The following is a 22,504-nucleotide window of genomic DNA, read 5'->3' as shown; positions in this document are numbered from 1 at the left end:
ATTTATCAAAAAAGATGGATGGTGTTGAGCGGGAATTTAAACTTTATCGCCATCTACATAAGGGGTTTTATTGTTAGCGGCTTGATTAAAAATGTTACACGACGTATGGCATCGCCTCTGAAGAGCTATTTTATTTCCATTGAATTTTTTTTTTTTTATAATTTTATTTATTTTATAAAATACAGTATAATTATTTATTTAAATAGCAAGAACATATTTCAATAAAAATTAACATGTTTACCTTAACAAGAGTCTAAAACTCGTGTGTAAAGGGAAAAAAAACTTAACATACATAATATGTAAATAGAGGAAAAAAAGAATCATAAAAACATATAAAGTGAAGAGATTTTAGTTTTTTTATTCAATAATTTATAAAATAATATAGTGAGATATCATCGTCATTCTAATTCGTTAAGTCATTTAAGATAGTGAAGTTTATTTTATTTTTAAATTAATTATAGTCCTGTTCTAAACTCATCTCTGTCGTTAGTTGATTAAACCACACCACTCCAGTGTACGTGTAATAGTGTTGTGCAAAACTGGTGTGCATTAATGGAGTTCATAAGCGACCCATTTTATTTTGCGTATTGCTCTCGACACGCACCATGGCATGGTGTGACTTTTTAAAGAGATCTTTGTGGAATTGAATCAGCGTATTTTTTATATGTGTATTTTTAGTGATAGGACTTGAAAATCTTGGAAAAGTTGTGAGGTTGGGTAGTCTGATGGTTTTTTTATTAAAATTTTTATTAACAGCCTTTGAGTGATTTTCAGCGGTAAAAGTGATGATTTGTAAGCTCCCTCCCATGCAACGATACCATACTGTATTATTGAATGGGCTAGAGCGTAGTAAATATTTTTAAGAATTTTTAAGTTAAGTATATTTCTTAGACTAATAAATATGTAAATGAGTTTTCTTAATCTATTTATGATATTTTTTATGTGTGTTTTCCACTTAAGGTGACTATCTATTATTACACCTAAAAATTCAACTTCATTTTTATTTCCTATGAATAAACAGTCATTATTTTCGTCTCTGGAACTCGGTCAAAACTATCATCGCTGGTAATACTGTTCCAACTGCTACAGAAATCACACCGCAGGCCTTTTCTAAGTTTTTCTGTGAAAAAATAGAAACCATACGCGCCTCCACATCTTCTGCCCCTCCGCCAAGATTTACAGCCAATTCCACAAGGATACTGTCATCTTTTGAACCTACAACGCTGGAAGAAGTAGGAAAGTTGATCCTTAGTTCGCCAAACAAACAATGTACTCTTGACCCTATCCCAACGTGGCTTCTCAAGAAATGTTGCAACGTGTTATCCCCTTTCCTGGTTCACGTGTTTAATAAGTCCCTAAGCACAGGTGACTTCCCGGAGCCACTTAAGTCTGCTGTAGTTACCCCAATTATTAAAAAACCACAGCTTGATGCCGACAACCTGGGTAATTATCGACCTGTATCAAATCTGCCTTTCGTAGCTAAACTACTAGAAAAAATTGTGGCTTCTCAAATAATCTCCCACTTAAATCTTAATAAATTAATCACAAATCATCAATCTGCATATAGGAGGTTCCACTCAACAGAAACCGGATTACTTCGTGTCCTGTCAGATATAACCCTTGCCATAGAGTCAGGTAAGTTAGCACTTATTTCACTTTTGGATATGAGCGCTGCATTTGATACCATTGACCACGACTTTCTCATTAAGAGACTAGAAGTAACGTTTGGCTTACATTCTAACATCAAATATTGGCTAGAATCCTATCTATCCAATCGCTCGCAAGCAGTAAAGGTTGGAAATAAACAGTCCAACTTCTCAAAACTCTCTTCAGGGGTACCCCAGGGATCCGTTTTGGGTCCACTTCTCTTCATTCTTTTTACAAATGACGTCGCAAAAATTGTCGAGTCATTTGGCCTTTTATCTCACTGTTATGCTGACGATCAGCAAATATACTTTTACTGCTCACCAAATGAGATCGACGGCCTAAAAATTCGCACAGCTGAGTGTCTAGAAGCAATCAATCTCTGGATGTCCTCAAATAAACTTAAGCTAAATCCTTCAAAAACGGAGTTTCTCTGGGCAGCCACACATAGACGCCAACATTTAATAGAAAACTCACCAATCGCTATTTCCGGCAACGACGTAACTGCTAAAACAACCGTCAAACTTTTGGGAGTTTATCTGGATTCAGACCTTTCTTTAAAAAGTCAGGTAAATAAGACCGTTAGCACGGGGTTCTTCTACCTTAGACAACTTAAGTCAGTTCGTAGAAACCTTTCAACAGAGGCAACTAAATTACTTGTGAACTCATATATAGTATCACGTCTTGACTATTGCAACGGCATTTATGCAAATCTTCCTAAATGCGAAACTGATAAACTACAATCAGTGTTCAACGCCGCAGCAAGGCTTATCACCGGGGTACCCAAGTTTTCGCACATTTCGGAACACCTCCGAAATCTTCACTGGCTGAAGTGTCCTGAAAGGATCCAGTACAAGCTATGCTGGATGGTGTTTAAAGCTATCAACGAAATGGCGCCACCGTATATTACTGAGCTATGCATTCCGGAAAATACTGGTCTAAGGCAGTCAACTCTTAGATCAGCGACATCATCTGCAATTGGAAGGTTGAAAGAGCCTAAGCGAAATCCGAACACTAAGTTTGGTGATCGTGCATTCGGAGTATCCGGCCCCAAGGCTTGGAATAAACTTCCTATGGAATTGAGATGTATAACCAGCCCAACAGAATTTAGATCCAAACTAAAAACTCACTTTTTCAGACACTCATTTCCATAAATCCGTCATTCTATCCAAATATTTCTTTTTTTTCATTTTTTTATACCGTAATTGTTACATTATCTAGCGATTCCGTTCATTCAATTTTGCTATTGACTTGCCTACCAGTGGACAATGGACAATATCAGCGGGAACATAACAAGTTAATCGGTTTAATTGTTGGCAGATGAATCATCTAAATGCGTTTAAGATTGGCGATTGATTGATTTTATTCATTAATTTAATTCATTTAACATACAATATATCCAGCTAACAATAAATCCACCCTAATATAATAGAACTTCCTTCTTCTTCTGGCGTTAGTAAGATTAAATTGTTAATTTTAATTTTAGTTTTAAGTTGCCAAATATGTAAATACTCGTGTATATGTCGTTAAGATAGTAGTTATAGGCCTTAGTCGTAAGTCACTAGATATAAGTCTTAGAGATAAGTCAGTAGTTCTAGTATTAAATATTTAAGAAATATATTTGTACAGCGCCCTTGAGGTGATTTCTCACGAAAACGGCGCTATATAAATTAGCCAAATATTATTATTATTATTATTATTATTATTTTGGCAAGTTGATCTTTTTGATGTGCATTTTTTTTAATGTATTTTAATATTTAAAGTAATAAAAGGGTTTTTTTTATACTAAAAATTATATAATATGTTTTTTCAATATTTAATGTTAATAAGTTTTTATCAAACCATTCTTTTAACTTATTGATATCATTGTTAGCAATTATTTCAAGTTCATTCAATGAATTTGCTTGAAATATAATTGCAGTGTCATCTGCATATGAATTGAGTTTTACTGTTAATGGTAATTTAAACATATTATTTACATATAATATGAATAGAAGAGGGCCCAATATGGTGCCTTGTGGTAATCCAAAGTCACTTGTGTTCGGTTCACTGAGAGTGTCATTTATTTTTTACATATTGATTACTAGAGTTCAGGAAACTTTCTATCCACATTTTGGCATTATCTATAATTCCTATTTTGTTAAGTTTGTACAGTCATTTTTTGTGACTTATGCTGTCGAAGGCTTTCTTTAGGTCTATGAATATTGCAAGAGATTTTTTGCCTTTGTCTAGTGCTTGATGTATTTTTGTTGTTAAATCTATGATTGCGTCCTGTGTGCTTATTTTTAGGCGAAATCCAAATTGTTGGTCACTCAATATATTATTAGTTTCAATAAATTTTAGTAGTTTTTTTTTTGCTACCTTTTCAAAAAATTTTGAGATATTTGATAATACTGATATAGGTCGGTAGTTATTAATTTCTTTAGTATCACCTGATTTAAAAATCGGTGAAATAATAGTTTTTTTGTAAATAGATGGAAAAATTCCTTTTTTAAGACTATTATTTATGATATGTGTAATAGGTTTTTTCAAAAAGTTAAGATTTTTTTTCAGAATTTCAAAGGTTATCCCATTAAAACCTGGTGCGGACTCAGTTTTTAGGTTTTGTATTATAACAACAGTTTCTTGTTCAGTTATAGTTTCGAATGTTTTTACCGTTTTATTTAATGAAGCTACTGGAATTCCTAATGTGGTGGTATTATCTATGTTGTTAGTTATTTCGTTTGCGAGATTTTTTCCGACATTTGAAAAAAAATTATTGAAAGCATTCGCACATAGTTTTGGGTTATCAGAAACTTGCATTATATTATTGTTAATGTGTAGCTTTAAAATGTCAATTGTCTTTCTTTTTTTATCAATTATTTCATTTATTGTTTTCCAAATTTTTTTACCAATGTTACCTGAATTTAACATCTTTTGTTTGTAGAATTCTTCTTTGGTCATTTTAATTAGTGCCGTTAGTTTATTTCTGTATTTTTAAAAGTGTTAAATAATCGAATTATTTAGTGGGAATTTTGTTGTAAGTTTAAATAATTTTTCTTTTTCTCTAATGGAAACCACTAGACCATGGGTAATCCATGGTTTAATTTTTCTGATTTTTTTTTTATATATTTTTTTGTGTATTTCACAGCTTGAATCTTTTATATGCTTTTGTAAGGTGTCATGAAATTTTAAAGCACTTATATTTACATCTTCTGTGCAGAGTATAGATTTCCATGTTTCGTGATACAGTTTTTCATGAAGTGTTTGTTGGTTTATCGATATTTTAGGCATGTTAGATTTATTACTATTATTAATGTTTTGTTTTTATATGCTAAGGTTAAGAATACATGTATGATGATCCGTTATGTTGTTTCTCCATAATTAAATACTAAGAAAAATATTCTAATAAAAACCCAAGTGTTTGCTTTATTTGTTTCTTTTAGCATATCTGTTATCATGAAATGTAAAAACGTAGCATGATATTGTGTTATTTTCTATTCCAAGAAAATATGATAACTCGGAAATAGATATGGAATACATAAGTTAACGTAATAATGTACTCAAATTCAGATAATAGTTTAATAAAAGTTTCGACATTATCTAAAGCGCTGTAATATAAATAATAAAATCACCCCAAGGCTGTTAAATTTGGTTTTGGTAGTTGGATTTTTCTGAAAAGGTATTTTTAAAATTTATTTTGAGTGTTTCAAAATTGCTTTCCGACTTTAAATCAAATGGAAGATCATTTCAAGATTGTGAGCCCAGTAGTTTAATGGGCTTTGAAGTTTCGTTTTCACTGTTTTGGATGTATGCGAATAAACATCATGTATTTTTACATAATAAGTATGTATTAATAATGTCACGACCTTAATAACTGTGCTTATGCATAGAGGAAAGGAACACGAACTTACGCTTTTTCATATTTTTTTGTAAATACCGCAAACAAGTACCAACTGTTCAGAGCCAGTGGAACTATGGTGTCACTAATGTAGTGAAGGAAAGGATGAGATGATGTATTATTTCAATGAGCCATTTTTGGCCCAGGTGCCAAGAAGAGGTTTGAGAATACTTTGAATAAACTATGACATCAGTTGTTCATTGACCACCGATGAGCTCACATTGAAATAACCAGACCCTGCGCATCAAAGTAAGGTTTGCAAAAATAAGACAAAGGTTTGCAGCGCTGTAAATTGTGCTTTACTTTTTTCTACGCAGGATCTGAATGATAATTTTTAAGCGACGCTAAAAATGAGTGAGATGGGTCAATTACAATACATCTTTAAAAGTGTACATTAATTTTGTAAACAAGCCAGAACTTTTGTTCACCCGATTTTAAATTTTTTACGCAGCCAGCAGTTTGCGAACTGTTGTAAAAAGGACAAGTAATTCATATGCAGATTTTATTTCGTAGGACTGAATAGTGATATTTAAATGCGAATTGCCTGTAAACTGTCAAATCAATTTATTTTAAAACTACAAAAAAGGAGACGGTCACGCCGTTGCCCACGCTCCGCACTACTTCGTTTATTCCCATTTTCCTGATTGTTTGGTTTATCAATTTGAATGTCTATGAACACAACGTTTCGATTTGATCAATGTTGTCCTAACGTTAAAGTTCGATGAAATATAAAACCTAAGCAATAAACACAACTCCCTATAATAGGTAGTTAAAAAAGGGACGTAATGATGTAATATTTCGTCCAAAATGAGCGTTAAATCATGTTGCATAATAGAGGAAGAATCGATAATATGAACTGTAGGAAACGCGAAGGTCGCTGTCAATGGCGGACTTCGTAATACCTGCTGGTACCCGTGGAGCATAATTTATTTCCTACCCCTACCGCTCCCCCTAACCCTCCCCATTCGGCCTTTAAATTTTACTATATTACAGCCCATCGTTGGTCTCGGAAAGTTTTTTCGATGCTTGCGCATATTCACGCAGTTAATATGCCAAAACTCGCTTTTGCCCATATCACAAACCCCACATCGGGTATACCATAGTCACACTGGCTCTGACCATGCGAGATTCTTCTGCGGTTTTCATTAGAAAAAACCTTTTTATACAGCGAACTTCCGTAGTATAAAGCTTCATAATGATAAATGAATGTAATAAAGACGCGGGAAATACAATATATCGTACTGACTTATGTTTGTTCCGGAAGAATTACAAGCGATTCGTAGGTCGCAGGTATTGACGATTAATCATCTGTTTTTTTAGTACACGTTCCATCTAAACTAAGTGAGCTTTAAAGTAGATAGCTACTAAGATATTTAATAATCTATTTATATTTATATTAACCTACTAATCTTTGATTTGTGCACAAATCTATAGGTTTATTCCGTGACTGATGAAATTTGGCATACTTGACCTTTGAAACAAGAAAAAGATTAATGTCAACATTAGATTTCGAAAAACCACTCTGAAAACACCGGGCAACGTACAATAAATAATTTAAAAAGAGTGTTTGCGGTGGGGTACAGTTATATTGATTGATGAAATTTTGCACACTTGACCTCCAAACAAGAGGAAAGTCGCTATCTACGTGAGATTTTAAGAAAAAAAATTAGTGACTCAGTTTTATTTCGAACGCCGGGGACTTCAACTAGGAATAATATAACCTTTGGAGCGTTCTGATATATAACCAATTGTAGTCTTGAGCGCATGCAAATTCTTATATGTTTGGTTTGGAAATTTCCCGCTCTATTTCAAAAAAACATGTCTATGAATTTTAATATTGAAAAATAATTCTCTCTCTCTCTAATGCTTACAGTGCCAGAGAGCCGTTCAATACATTTGATCGTTTATCGCATATTTTAAGAATTCGTAAAAAAATACTCAAAAATCATTTCATTTTTAAAGCGTGAATTCTGTTTATTATTTACTTTACTATTGCCGTTTGTGGTACTTAGTCGGAACAATAATAAATATTATGACTTCTGTGTGTTTTCTATGGCCTAATTGATAAGCACTGCTATAAATTTAAATTCTAACATACATACCATAGACATTAATTCCTATGTCTGTGATACATACTAACTAACTCTCTCTAACTCTTCAACTCGCCCACATTTTGGACAGCGAGAGCTCGCGAACATTTTCTCTGCAAATTGGCTTAAATTTGGCCAAATAAGATCTGGTGACTAAAGAAGGTTTATTACCTGTGTTTTGTAGCTGCGTTGATCCTTGCACCTGCTCGCCTGATCTCCGAGACAGGCGATGTAGGCCACTGCGTGGGGGATGTAACTCTGTTCTATGGTGCCTGATATGAGCACCGTGGCCAGGGGACCTGCGAAAAAACATAAAGATGTATGTAAAAAGAAAAATTTCACCGCTTTATAAAATATTCACCATCTTAAGGCGAAGCTTATCACTATTTTGAATTTTTATAACGACATGGTTTACATTGTGAATACCAAAAAATATGCTTTTGATTGATTGAAGGTTTTCCTATCGTTTCGTTTGAGTAAAAATATGTGTAAACTACCAAAAAAATATATTTTCTATAGAAATTTATGAACGCGTTTAGAAAACAACTTTTTAAAAATACAGTATTAAAGCAAAGATTATCTGTGACAGTTTCACTTGATTAACTTTTTTGCTTTATTATTAAATTATTTACAAAATAAATAAATACTAGTTTTGTGCTTAAAATCGAACGTTTCTAGAGTCCGTTTGTTAAGCGATTTTAATGCCTATTACCAACAATTTAAGGTATACCAAGAATATACACATTTTTGGCTTGTAGCTTCCTCTTAAGGCGATTACCTCGTTGCATTGTGTAAAATTTCAGGCCGCTTACAATAACAATCCTTATGTATAAGGCGATAAGTTTTAAACTCCCGCTCATATTTCCCACCAGCCGATTTTTTATACATACAGCCGTTATCTAATCCAGCCGCATGTTTTGGATTTATGCAAGAAATAAACATGTTTTATTTTGCGATGTTCAGGTACAAATATTTGAATATTTTATGAACATAACTTAAATTGCCACGCTATACAGTAAAACCATAACACTAAGAGCGTGAGCACACAGAGAGCGGTCAGGAGTTCCGAGTTCCGCGTTCGGCGTTCATAAAGCTGGGTCCAGACATGTTCTTTTCTCCGTACCGTACCTCCGTTTCGTATCAGCGTCGCGATCAAAAACGCTAGTTTGGACGCCCGTTCGGTACGGTACGGTGGTACGGCGTCTCGATACGGATAGAGGTACGCTCCGATCCATCGCGAGTCGGTTTTTCGACCCGTTCAAAGGCGATACGGTACGGGTCTGCGCCAGTCTGGACGTGTTCGCGGCGTCTTACATCTTTCTCTGTTTTTGAACAATTCTAACTCCCACCAACGTCGCCTTTTTTGTTATTTTTTTTGTTATATTATTGTGAATAACAATGAAGGATGCGCAAGCAATCGTCAAATTCTCAAACACTTCCGCAGTCGACGACATGGTGGGAGGAAATGAACACGCGATGATCGCAGCGACGTTACGGAGATACGGGCTCTTGATCGCGACGCGGATACGAAACGGAGGTACGGTACGGACAAAAGATGATGCGTCCAGAGTTTTTGGATCGCGACGCTGGTACGAAACGGAGGTACGGCACGGACAAAAGAACATGTCTGGACCCAGCTTTAGAATGTACTGATACTATAACAACAACGCACACAGCGGGCAGTCAGACCGCGGCGGTCAAAACGGAACGCCGCGTTCTAAGAGTTCTTTTGCCGCCGAGGCAGAGAACGCCAGAACGCTGAAACGATGTTTGAGGTTACAAACACAGAAAAGTTAATTGAATTGGTTAGGGAAAGGAGTTTGTTATACGATTTAAGTGATGTAAATTATAAAAAACGCGAAAAAAAGTCGAAGCTTGGTTTGAAATTGCTACTAGTAAATTTAAATTTTAAGTAAATTTTATTGTTAGTAAATTCCCCTTGTTCTTCTCGCGTTGTGTTGATTGGGTGCACCCAATATTTTCTTTTCTTTTTAGAAGCTGTTAAGCTCCACAAGAGCAATATATTTTCACGGATGATGAACTTTCTAGTGACATGTTGCATATGCAAAGACCCAAACGAAACTAGAACGCGAGAATTTGAACGCCGCTTGTGTGCGTTGGAACTCTTGAGCGGTCAACGGTCACTAGAACGCAGAACTCTGACCGCTCTCTGTGTGCTCACGCCCTAAATTGGTTTTATTTGATTTTTTTTTTTAAGTTTTTAAAAAGACTTAGGACGGGTTGCTTCGGAGTATTTGAACAATTCATCAAATTTCAACGTTCATTTTCAAGTTCTGTGAAAGATTTTTTCAAGTTCTGTTTTTATTTCAGTTTTTTCAAGCAACTAGCCTATAATGATATTATAAGAGAACTTGAATTGGACTTTCACAGATCCCAGAAATGAACGTTGAAATTTGATGAATTGTTCAAATACTCCGAAACAACCCGTCCTTATTGTCTAGAATAAAATGCTCGATTATTCAAATGACAAGATGTGTTCTACTCTCAGTATGTAATTAAATCATTTAAAATATTAATTTCTAAGCGATCAAATTTCCTAACCATAAACACAATGATTTTGCATTACTTCGTAGTTCTTCGCTTTAAACAACTCTAATATACAAATTTTCTATACAACAACTCAAAAAACCCGGTAAAATTGCTGCAAGAGAATTTGCGTCAGATGACAACTCAAACACTAGAAACGTTTTTCTCTATTGAATTGGGTAGTTACGTTAAAAAGAAAACATTTTTATTGTAATTAGTTTTTAAAGTATAACATGTTTATTTTTTATATAAAAAAATATTTTTTTAAATAAAAAAATAAAAATTTAAAAAAATATGACGTCAAAAAGTTGTCGTTATAATCTGCGATTGCGTCCTGGACGGTATTGGGTGACGTCAGAGCCGAGCATGAGCGGACAATTTGTAGGTTTGATAATAATGTAACAGTTATTTGTTTTCAAAATAAGATAATAATGTAACGGTTCTTTTTTTCAATTGTACGAATAACTGTCTCATTATTTATGACCTACAAAAAAAATATGTATGTACAGACGGTGTCCGGTAACTCTTAGTACAATCGGGAAAATTGTACTAAGAGATTGTGTACTAAAAGATTGTGTACTTTAACATTCTTTGATTAGAGCTTTCGGTTTCGAGAAGTGAATTTAGAATAGATTCACAATTCTAATCTTGTACTACGTGTTTCCAGACACCGTTTACATACAGAATCAACGAACACAAAATTACAGTTTCTTTATTTTATCATTGAAATTTCAACGTTCCTACGATTATTTTATTAATTGATCTATTCAATTGCAAGCACAATTCGTGGTTTAGGGGTAAGACTCTCGACTAACTTCCGGCGTGCGCAAGTAAATTTTATTTCATTAATTTGTTAATAACAAATTACTCATTTAAGATAATATTTATTGCATTTGTGGCACATTCCAGCGTAAAAGATATTCTCAGTATCCATTATTACATTATACCATTCATATTGAAATGTTGCCTGAAATAGATTTGACCTTGTTTGGTGACCAGATCTGAATTATAAATAGCTTGGTACATCCCCACCTTCCTCTTTTTCATCTCCTTCCACAACATAACCCAATGGGGGACGCCATAGTCTCATTTGCTCCAGACGGTTGGGTGCAATTGGGACTCTTGTGCGGTTTTACAGTAGAAAAAAGAAACACCCAAAAATATTGCAGTTCTATTTGTGTTCCCTAATTGCGTCTGTATAACATTCATGTTCGTCCAATTTGTAAAACAATATATAATCAAACACAATGCAATAAAGTTGTCAATGGCGAATCCTTGATGTACGTGGAACAATTTGTGTGAGTAGGTATGTTGTAAATGTGTTAAAGAAAGACAGAGATGCTAAAAGGTCCTTAAAATGGTGGAGGTAACGTGAAACTCAATAGAAAAGAGCAGTTGAGTTCCCATTCCCAAACGACTTGAATAATTTTCTTTGTCGTTTCTTCATCTTTTCATTTTCTACAAGCAATATTTTGTGAAAGGAACTGCATTCATTCGAATTCCTTCACGTATTTTCTTTGCATAAATGCTTCAACAAATTAACTTTTTGAGCATTTTTCATGCAACGACTTCAGGTCCTAGTAACTCAATTATAATTATTTGGTTTTTGGATTAATTTAATGAGTAAAACATAAAATTGTAATTATTTATCATTGTAGACAATATTAGCGATTCACAAACAAAAAATTGAAACAGAAAATTCAGAAAAAGATGCAGTTGCATCTAGGAATTTAACTCAGGACCGTCTTGCAGAGGTTTTGCTTAACCGCTGAGCTAATCCGACCCTATTTCCTTCGGTCATATTTAAATATTTCATAATTTGACTGAGAACTACGAACATTAGTTATATTATTGGATTTATTAGTTTATTTATTTATTATTTATTTTTATTTATTATTAATATTATAATGTTGGATCGGATTAACTCTATGGTAGAGGAGAGTTCCAGCAAGTATAAGGTCATGGGTTCAATTCTTAGATACAAACTATCTTTTTCTGTTTTAAATTTCTGTTTAAGAACAGCTCATATTGTCGTCAGGGATTAAATATAAGTTACTTGATATTAACTAAACCTTTAAAAAGACCTGGTGTTTTGTGTATAAGTTTCGTAAGTAATGTGAACGCCTATCGGTTCCAAAAAACTACAATTCTACTATTGGTATCAAACGTACTAATTTTAGTTGTTTGTGGCGTGATGTAATGTGAAATGTTCTTGCTTGAAATTTTTCGTGTTCGGTTAAATTTTGAAAATCGGAACTGAATGTGGGAACAATTCAAACGAACGATAAAGTTGCTACGTACCATTTTTTAAATGAATAAACTCATAACTCTGTATTCGAAATTTAATATTTTAATTTTTTTTAAGACAATTTTTAAAGTTTATAGTGGTTCTCAACCGGTGCTCGGCTAAACAATGTCTAGTGCTGTGACCTAATACTATGTTTTGTAATAAATAAAAATCGTTTTTAAACCAAACCGACGGAGTATATCTTATTTGAAAACCATACCTACGAATGCTGTGACGGATCATGTAAAAGTCGTTATTAACAATCTTAATTCTAATATTATTTTCTATATGGATGAAATGTTTAAGAGGGCTCTTAGTTGTAACCATTACCGTCGAATGTTGTAACAGTTTTCAACTTCATACTTCGTATTTGTGCGTGCTCGCTTTCTCAACGATAACTGTTATAAAAACTAAGAAAGGCGAAATATGCAACAATTTAGACGAATAATTGAGAGTAGATATATCCAATAGCTAATAGCTAGGCCAAATATCGCTGAATTCTGTAAAATAGGACAGTTTGCATAAAATAATTTAGGCACAAAATAAATTTTATTTAACTATAATATTACATCCCGTGATTTTTCACGGGTCTCAAAATTACGGTGGTGGATTCTAACCACGCAATGAACCTAACTTAATATAGCTTTTAAATATTAAAACATCAAAAACTTATCGTCAAAAATAAATAAATAATTCGTCTTTACAATTTTGCTAAATCGTGTGCCAATACATTTCACGTGGCTGTATATGGCCATGTGAACTATTGTGAGGTGATATATAAAAAGCAATGATTGGAGCGTCCTTTCTCTTGTACTTCAAATCGAATCTCAGTCAAACAGAATGAATTTTACGGTCATTACTCTTGTTCGTCTCTTTGTCTCGTCTGCAATATACCAATTTGTGGAACCTTGTTTGTTAAATGTACCTAAGTGATTGCATTGTGAGTGCATTGGATGTATTTTTAACATTCTTTTGACTCGCTGGTAGTTTTAGTGAAAAGTGCTATGAAAAATTCATTAGCAAGGTGCGCTCCTTTTAAAAGCTATTTCGATAGACGAAAATATTTCAGAATGATTTTTAGTATGTTTGGAAGCACAAAATTGGCTCTCAAAAGTGACCCTCCATATTGCCTGAAGTTAAAGGCTTTCGATCAAGACAACAATGTTCATATATGGAAGCAAAATATCTTAAAATTTATACAAGAGATGTGAAAAAGAAGGCTTTACAAAATTTACAAAGGATACATGCATGGTAGGTATCACATCAAAAATATATTTTTTTTAAATCGAATGATAGTGAATAAAATTAATAGTGCACATTTTTGTTTGTTTTACTAAGCAAGAATTTGATCTGCTCAGAGCCAAAATGCCACGAAAACTAGATTTGTTTTTAAACTGCTTACCGTAAGCAAATCATCATTTCAAACCTGTATTTTCTGTTGTCACATTAGCGTATTTTTTGTGAAATATTATTGACAGTTGGGTGATTACCTACAAAAAACCTACAACACACTTCCAAGTGTGACGGCCATTGACTAAGTAAGACAACAATTGTGACGGCTGAACAACATGTAAATTACAAGAAATTCTCCATAATGCGGATAAAACAGTCGGTTACGCAGTATATTGCATCATGTTCACATACTTATTACATTTATTTGTTGAATCCTTACACGGGATATTATGAATGGAGATAGTACTGTTTCAAATAATAACTTACATTGGAAAGTTAACGTTGACGAAATTGACGTAGTATAACAATATATTATATTAGATCATCATTTTACTTATTTTATGGATACATGATTAAGAGAGTACATGTGGTTTTTTTTTGATATTTCACCCTCCATGCTAGGGATGACCCTGTGTTATGGCAGGTAAATTTTATAGTTTGCGGACATAGAATCTATACATTATTTTAATATAAAAAAGAAAAATGATGTATAGCTAGTTTGGGTTGCAAGAAGAGGATAGAGAAGTTAGAGAATTATAAGAAGATGAAAAATTTGAGAAATTATTAGTTAATAGATAGATCATCATTGATAATATACCATAAGTAGAGTAGTGTAATAATTATTAAAATAATTAAGGAAATGGATATTTACTGTTATCACGCATTTAACGACGCCGAATCCCCTTTGGAGCTTATCACCGGACACGTATCATGTGTCAAATGGGATTTAACCGTAGTAATTAAATTTTGGTTATTTTTCTTGGTTCCTTAATGCTCTCGTGCATCCTGTTTAGAGATAAGTAATATAATTGCTGTACATTAACACGTGTTGGATTTGAACTCAATAATTATGCAAACAACTGGCACAGCCAATCAGTTGTCCGACGACATTCGCAAGTAGTGTTTCTTTAAAAATCCTTACCTAAGGTACACCCGAGAGGAAACCGGCATTTACAGTCGATGTCACTGGCGTAGGTGTCCAGTACAAGTAGAATTAAGTTTCCTTCAAGTTTTCATAGAACCATAAATACGTGTAGAATTAATTTTCCTAGAATTCTGTAATAAGCTCAGATAAATGAGTTCAAAGACAAACACTGTAGCTTGTCGGAACTTCAACTGACCCGGCAATACTTTTGCCCCCGTTGTTTTGCAAACGCTGGACAATCCGATATAATGCAATTTCATCGAATTGTCCAGCAATAGACAATACTTAATAAGATAAGTAAAACAAATCTCGTACCGCAATGAAACTGATTTTCAAAGGGCTTAATAGATAACGCAATTGAACGAACGATACGTATTATTCCTCTCGTCAATGGAAAGACTCCGTTGTTATTTGATTCAATTGCCTCAGTAAACGATCAATAAGCAATTATTGTCTATCACATAATTGATAGTCTACTTAACAAATATAAGCCTCATGGAATATTTTGGGAGATATTCTTCACAGAAAAAGAAACAACTGTAGAGTATTTTAGGGAGATATTATATATCCCTGCCTGAAACAGTTTCATAAAAGTTATATTATCTCATATCATATAAAGGCGAGAAATATGATTTAAGCATTGTAAGAAAGAAAAAATACATCGCCTTAAGTTTGCATTAAAAACACCGCAAATGCTCTCGATGAAACTTCTTTAAGCATTTGAAAATAGTTGTCAAGGCTTGCAAGTTTTTAATAATATTTTTAAAACAAAAAATTAAGTGTCGATAACTTTGATCCACTCTAACGATTTTTGGCGTAATATGGCAAGTGGCCAAAACGTTTTGTAATAATGTGTCAAATTTATGGAACTTAAAATATGGGATAAATTGTTAAATCAAGGATTATTTGTTGGTTTTCAACCGCAATAAGCAATTTATTTGTTTAGATATAAATATTTTGATAAGTGATATTATATAATTAAATAATTTTAAACAGAGTTTTCCAATTAGAGGTGTTATTTTGAATAGCCCGCTTTTTCTGTAGATGTTACTTATAAAGCTGTCATTTTTTGACATTTGACAAGTAAAAACTACGCAATTAATAAAAATGGAACGATACACGCTTCAACAACGCATTTAAATTATTAAAATTTACTTGAGTGAATCAAATGCAAATCATCTTGAGTAGTGAGGCCCGTTTCCACCTCGGTGGCTTCGACAACAAGCAAAATTATCGCATCTGGGGCTCGGAAAACCCAAGAGTTATTGTTGAAAAGCCTCTCTATTCTCAACGTGTGACTGTTTGGTGCGGTTTGTGGTCCGGCGGGGTCATTGGACCTTACTTTTTCGTAAATGAGGCTGGAGCAACAGTTACGGTGAATGGATTGCGCAATCGAGAGATGATTAATGATTTTTTATGGCCGGAATTGGTTGGTATTATCTGGACAACGTTCGTTTTCAACAAAACGGCGCTACGTGCTACACAAACAACGAAACCATTGATCTTTTACGATTGAATATCAAAATAACACCTCTTATTGGAAAACCCTGTACACATCCATCGGACGAGCGGAATACCTTTGTATGAAACTAAAAACATATTTAATTAGACAAAGGTATTTCGCTATAGTAGTAATTACAATTAACACGATAAAAACCAAATCTATAAGCGACTATAAAACTTTTTTTTATATGAAACCGCAAAAGGGTTTCAACTTGTCTCAACCGTCTGCAACCGGTGTGACTATGGCATCCCCACTATTGGGGTATATTGTGAGGCTAGGGTGAGGGAGTGGGGAGGGGAAAGAGATGGAGAAGCGGAAAGTGATATCTTTGTTTGTGTTCGAAATTTATTTTTTTAATTGCAAACATTCATTTGTGATACTTAAATCTGAAAGAGTCTTTCGTCGGTTTTTAAGAACACTTTTTTTTAATACGTTCAAAAACGGCGAATTTATCTGAAATAGAATGAATTGTGAAAATTATTTTCCGCGCATTGTCAGTTCCCACGTAAGGCTTACATTGCATTATGTCTTATGTCAGAGGCTATAGGCTTAAGTGAGAAGAACAATATTGTAAAGAAGTGGGATTTTCTAAGCAATGGCCACAAAATGGACTTTAGTTATGTACCTTTTTGCTATAATAAAACGTATTTGTAGATTTTCTGTCGAATACAGTCGATTGATACGTAGCGCCTATCGTCTTGCCATATAGCTTATGTTGTCGTCACTAATTAATTAATGTCCCAACAGATGAGACACGCAAACGTTGGGATTCTCTAATATTATTTAAAACTTTTATTTTATTTTCGAGTGGGTGATTTTCAAAGGTTACGAGTATATTCAACAGTTGATAATCACCCAGTTTACCGGCGTAGGCGTGGAGGTTATAATACTTAATGAAAAATCAGTTATACGGAACCCACCGCATTTCAAGTACCGCAAAGTAAAAATAAATTTACCTAACGGTGATGAAGTGACCGTTCAGATTGTGTAGTTATTGTGCAGAAGTAATAGTGACAATCTTGGTAGTTAAAGAATTTTTATTTTTCGGAATAACTTTATTGAGTAAAACCTAAAATTGTAATATTTAAATATTAAAGACAATATTAGTGATTTCTAAACGAAAATCTGAAACAGAAAAATCAGAAAAGGATACGGTCACATCTAGGTCAAATCTAGGACTTTTTTATTTTATTTTTTAGTTAAAGAATTCTTCAGCTATTTATACAGGATGCGTTTTATGTTCCAGGTCGATGTTTTTTTAACCACTTTTTAATAAAACACAATTTTATAATTCATTGATTGATTATATTATGGTCTTTGACATTATGTATGGTGTATGATGTCAGTCAAGTGGCCGCCTGTAGCCGTGGCGTAAAGGCGAGCTCTTTTAATCACATTTTTTAATAATATTTTCGCAAATTTCTGGCGTTATTTCAGCAATTTCATTTCCAATTTTGTCCTTAAGTATCGAGGCTATGCTTAGTTTATTGGTGAACACTCTTTCCTTTAAGTACCCCCCATTGAAAAAAATCGGGATAGGTTAAATTAGGGGATTGTAAGGACCAGCGAATATCAATTTTTTTTGCAAAATTTCGGTTAGTCACGTAATTTTTTAATGAAATGTTTTAATTATTTCAACACGTTGTTGCGGCGTTAGATGCTCCCTAATCAATTGTTATCATCAACTCTCTACGACTGTAAAATGCCAACTGAACAATGTCATCTTAACCAAAATGGCGACCAAAAAAAATTGACCTGGAACATAAAACGCAACCTGTATTTATGGGCTTAAATTAAATTTATTTACTCCACCTGTCCACACAAAAAGAGTATATTCAGTAAAAGTGTGGTGTTGTGTTTTTAATTTAGTGTTAATATTTTTAAAACAGTTTTCTTTAATATTTTTAAATAATTTATAATTCGGATTACTAATCACGTTATTATATGAGATTTCATTGCGTTCAAAAATGTTATGGTTACTCTCAAATTCATTTATATCGAGTTGTAAATATTTATGATTTATTATTTATTTATTTTCCTTGTTTTTAACATTTCTTTGTTTATAACCTTTCTTTGTTTTCTTTGTTTGTTTATTGCTTTTTAACCTTCTTTATCTTTATTGCATGATGTGAACATTGGTTATTGGGTTGTAACCTAATTCTTTTACTTATTTTTTCTCTCTCTCTATGCATGTTATGTTATAAACCTGTTAATGTTCCTAGTAAAATAAAATAAAATAAAATTAAGAAAACAAGATAATGAAGGTAATTATTTTCCTCGGGGCTTCTTATGGGTGATTAATGTAAAAAAAACCTCCCCGGGTGTGGAATTAACCTTAGGAAAAATTCCTATATTCACTATATATGTATATAACGATGTTCTTAATAATAAGATTCAGAAATAGCGAATCGACGTAATGCGTACGATCACAAATTAATGCACAAGTGCAGAATGTGTCAAGAGCATCTCCTATCCCCATACTATATTCCGCTTCCCTTTACCGTCTTGTTAGTTTATTGTAATTTTTTTTTCCTAACCATTTTGAGCACAGGATTTTTTTTCTTCACGTTGTTTAACGCGATGCAAAGTGAAATAATGCAAAATCATGTGAATTTTGGTTTAGTAATTCGATCGCTTGGAAGATTGATTGAGATATGTTCGATTCTTTAATTAAAAAGCGCGAATAGAACACATATTGGCCTTTGCTATAATAAGGAAGTTGAGTGAAAACTATTTTGCCTTTTAGAAATATGTTTATGAATACTAAAAAACGCCGATTCCGAGTATACATATACAATTCTATATTTTTATTCTCAGAATTGATAAATCGTTCTTAAAAAGTGATTTATAAGCTATGCTCTACGAACGATCCCATGATTGGTCTAACGATTTCTGATGTCCAATTTATGCGTGTTAAGTTTGTACCTATAATGTTATGACTAAATATATATGTGTATCTCTTTCTGTTACATGGCGTACTTTTCGAATAGATGGGAGACGTTGCCTCATAGTTTGTGTTGTTTAATTTTGTATTTGTATGATATGAGATGATTTTTGTGGTTGGGTTTTTATTTTCATCGATGGTTGTGACTGTAATCTTCATAAGGGTCTATTAATACACACAATTATTGTAACGATGTTACTATAATGTTATTTTAAATAATAATAAGATAGAGAACAAATCGCATTTACAATTTTCAGCGTAAAAACTTCCTGGAACATCGATAAATTCCACCGTAACGCTTGTAGTTTTTACATAGATAATATATTTTTTAAATCTACTCAAATTACTTTCTGAGCATGCTACTTTTTTTACTAGCCTAGAAAAAAGAAGGTATCAGGCTTGTAAAATAAGTAAAAAATTAGAAGTGCATTATCTCCTACTTGCGAACCCTTTTCAGATACGGTTTTATTGCAAATGTGGAGATGAAGTTCTTTAAATTATGGTCGGAATATCTTTTAGCATTTGTTTTTTTTTATTTGAAACCCCACTCAACAAGAATCCCAACTGTAAGTATGTTGTGAGGCTGAATATAGCGGGGAGAGGAAGGAGATGGGGAAGAGGAATATGTGGAAGTACCTGGTTATTTAGATCTTGTAACCAAACACGTCCAAAGCCATTTTAAGTGACGGCCGGCATAGTCCAGTGGTAACGCATTGGACTGCCATTCCGAAAGTCGCGGGTTCAAACCCGGCGTGCGCAAATAAATTTTATTTGATTAATTTGTGTTATTTCACAATTAATTAATTAAAATAATATATAGTATATTTGCGGCACGTTCCAGAGTGGAAGATACTACCAGTATCGCCCTGGTGTAAGACCACCATTCAGAATTGAAACGTTGCTCCAAATGGCTTTAGCCGTGTTTAGTGACTAGATCTGAATAGCCAGGTACTTCCCCACCTTCCTCTTTCCCTTCCCCACTTACCTTCAGCCTCACAACATCCCCTAATTGGGGATGCCATAGTCTCACTGGCTCCAGACGGGAGCAGTTGGGACTCTTGTGAGGTATTCACTATAAAAAAAAAAAAAGTAACGTTTCAATTCTGTTGCTAAATTTCACAAAATAAAATAAAACGGGCGGCCTTGATTTCGTGGAGCATAGATTTTATTTTCGATGTGTATATTGTTATCTTTGTAATAAAAGATGTTTGTTTCTTACAAATAAAAATTAATAATTCACAAACATAAAAGCACACAATATAATATTTTTAATGTAACTCACCCATAGCATAAACCGGCACATCCTCCGCCCCGTGTGTGGCCCACTGTCTTGGTGCGGCCGAGGCGTGTATCTTGTTATTATCTCCCGTCGTCTCCACCACCTTTACGGAGGCCGCTGGGTCTAGCGGCGTTCTGGCCGCAAAGCCCGGTCCGCTGCCGTACAGGATACTCGTGTAAGGTAAGCCGTCTACATCGGACGGTTTGATGTCGTTTCCTAGGGCGATGACAAGTTTTAAAGCACGATTCTAGACGACAGGGTTATTAAATATGGAAGGATGGAGTGGGAGGTGGGTGAAGTCAATTAATCGCGCACGATCACACCCACAACTACACTACCAAAAGTCGAAATGTGAGAAACTAAGACAATCGTCTTCGTACCTTATACAAAACTAGGAAACTTATGAATCAATATCACGTTTTCAAGTCAAGAGTCAATTTTGTTTACGAGTAAATTGAGTCAAAAGTTTTTGGTCCCAGCATAGTCCCGGCTTCAAGTTTTTTTTAAACTCTTAGTTTCAAAAGATCGAAATTCTCAGATTGAAAAAAAAAAGTATTTTTTTTGTTTTCTTTGTGATGTGGAATACAGATTCATCAGTTTTCATGTTGTGTTTAGTTTCCGGACATCGTGTTTGTGAATATAATATATCATGCAAAAATGTGAAGTCCAGGTATTGTCTGACATTTAAGCAGTGTTAGAAAGTGGCAACACCACGCTTTGTATTTGCATTTTAAAGTTTACCATTGACAATCAAATAATTTAAAGTATTCCGAAAAGTGACCGTCTTTGTTGTTTACGGTTGCGAAAGATTTATAGAAATTCAATTAATTATATTTATATGAAACGAAAAAAAACCTTTTTTAAGAAGTATTAAGATTAGGATTTTTGAGTTTCGTATCGAGTTGTATTTACATAGTTTACATGAAGAAAATTTTATTGTTGATATAAAATTCATTTATCTTTCATCTGCTGTTAAACAGTACGAATTTCAATTTGGGACATGGCCAAAAACAATTATGTAACGTTTTATACTCAAACATAATAAATTTTATATTAACCTAATATAGGGTGATCTCTTGGAGCACCATGCCCCCCAATAGTCATAACATGTCCATGATCAGCCGTGACCAGCAGCAGATCCGCTCTTGATATGGACGCCCTTACAGCCGCCTCCAGTTGAAGGGTTTCTTCTAAAGCTCTGTAAGGGTTGTTGTAGTGGTGGGCGTGGTCTATCCTGCCGCCCTCCACCATCAGGAAGAAGCCCTTGGGGTTCCTCTCCAGGATGTTCAAGGCCGTTGTCGTCATCTCTAGCAGGGAAGGATCGGAGTTTGGACCGGGTTCTTTATCTGCGCTGAAGCCCATGTGTGAGTATTCAAATAAACCTGTGAACAAAAAGAAAAAATGAAAATGGAAACAATTTCCTGACTTTTCCGGGCATAAAACTATTCACGATAAGCTTGAAATCACGCATTGTCTTAACAACATTCATATAAAAGTTTCTAATATACGTTATAAGGAGTCGCAATATATTCCTTCCTTAATTGTTAAGTTACAATCTTGGTTACTTCAAATCACTGTCTCGAATGTGTCGTTTGTACATTACAATTAAATGAGACAATTCAGACATATTTACAAACAATCTCGGATATCAAAGCAATTTAGCAAATCTACTAACATCACATGTCCTGGAGAATACTGGTGTTATTCTAATGTAAATTGTTGTATTTTAATGTAAATTGTTGTAATTAAATTTGTTTTTTATTCTCATTTTTTATGCATTGAATTATTCTCTATTTTTTTCTGGTTTTTCTTTATGTTCAATTATTTCTACATAGTATAAATCGTTAATTATTTACCCTTACGCACTACCCAATGCGAATGTTATTTTATTTTTTTTTTTGTTAGAAACAAACAGCATTTTTATGATATACAATGATAGATATAAATATACA

At 33.7% G+C, this 22,504-nt stretch overlaps 1 protein-coding gene across 1 annotated transcript in view; it reads right to left on the bottom strand.

Annotated features, from left to right (window-relative positions):
* LOC149411979 (alkaline phosphatase, tissue-nonspecific isozyme-like) overlaps positions 1 to 22,504 on the bottom strand; it is a 115,348-nt gene that overhangs the window by 24,916 nt on the left and 67,928 nt on the right. The window contains exons 7-9 of the mRNA XM_089646217.1: positions 21,611 to 21,934; positions 20,556 to 20,768; positions 7,786 to 7,913 (exon numbers count right to left, since the gene is read on the bottom strand). Of these exons, the coding sequence (XP_089502343.1) occupies positions 7,786 to 7,913; positions 20,556 to 20,768; positions 21,611 to 21,934 (665 nt within the window). The remainder of the gene's footprint in view (positions 1 to 7,785; positions 7,914 to 20,555; positions 20,769 to 21,610; positions 21,935 to 22,504) is intronic.

The sequence above is a fragment of the Hesperophylax consimilis genome, chromosome 24 (genome assembly GCF_061612785.1).
Source record: "Hesperophylax consimilis isolate HC1 chromosome 24, BYU_Hcon_1.0, whole genome shotgun sequence".
NCBI lineage: Eukaryota > Metazoa > Arthropoda > Insecta > Trichoptera > Limnephilidae > Hesperophylax > Hesperophylax consimilis.
The sequence above is the reverse complement of the archived record's forward strand: the minus strand, read 5'-3'. Positions and strand labels throughout refer to the sequence as shown.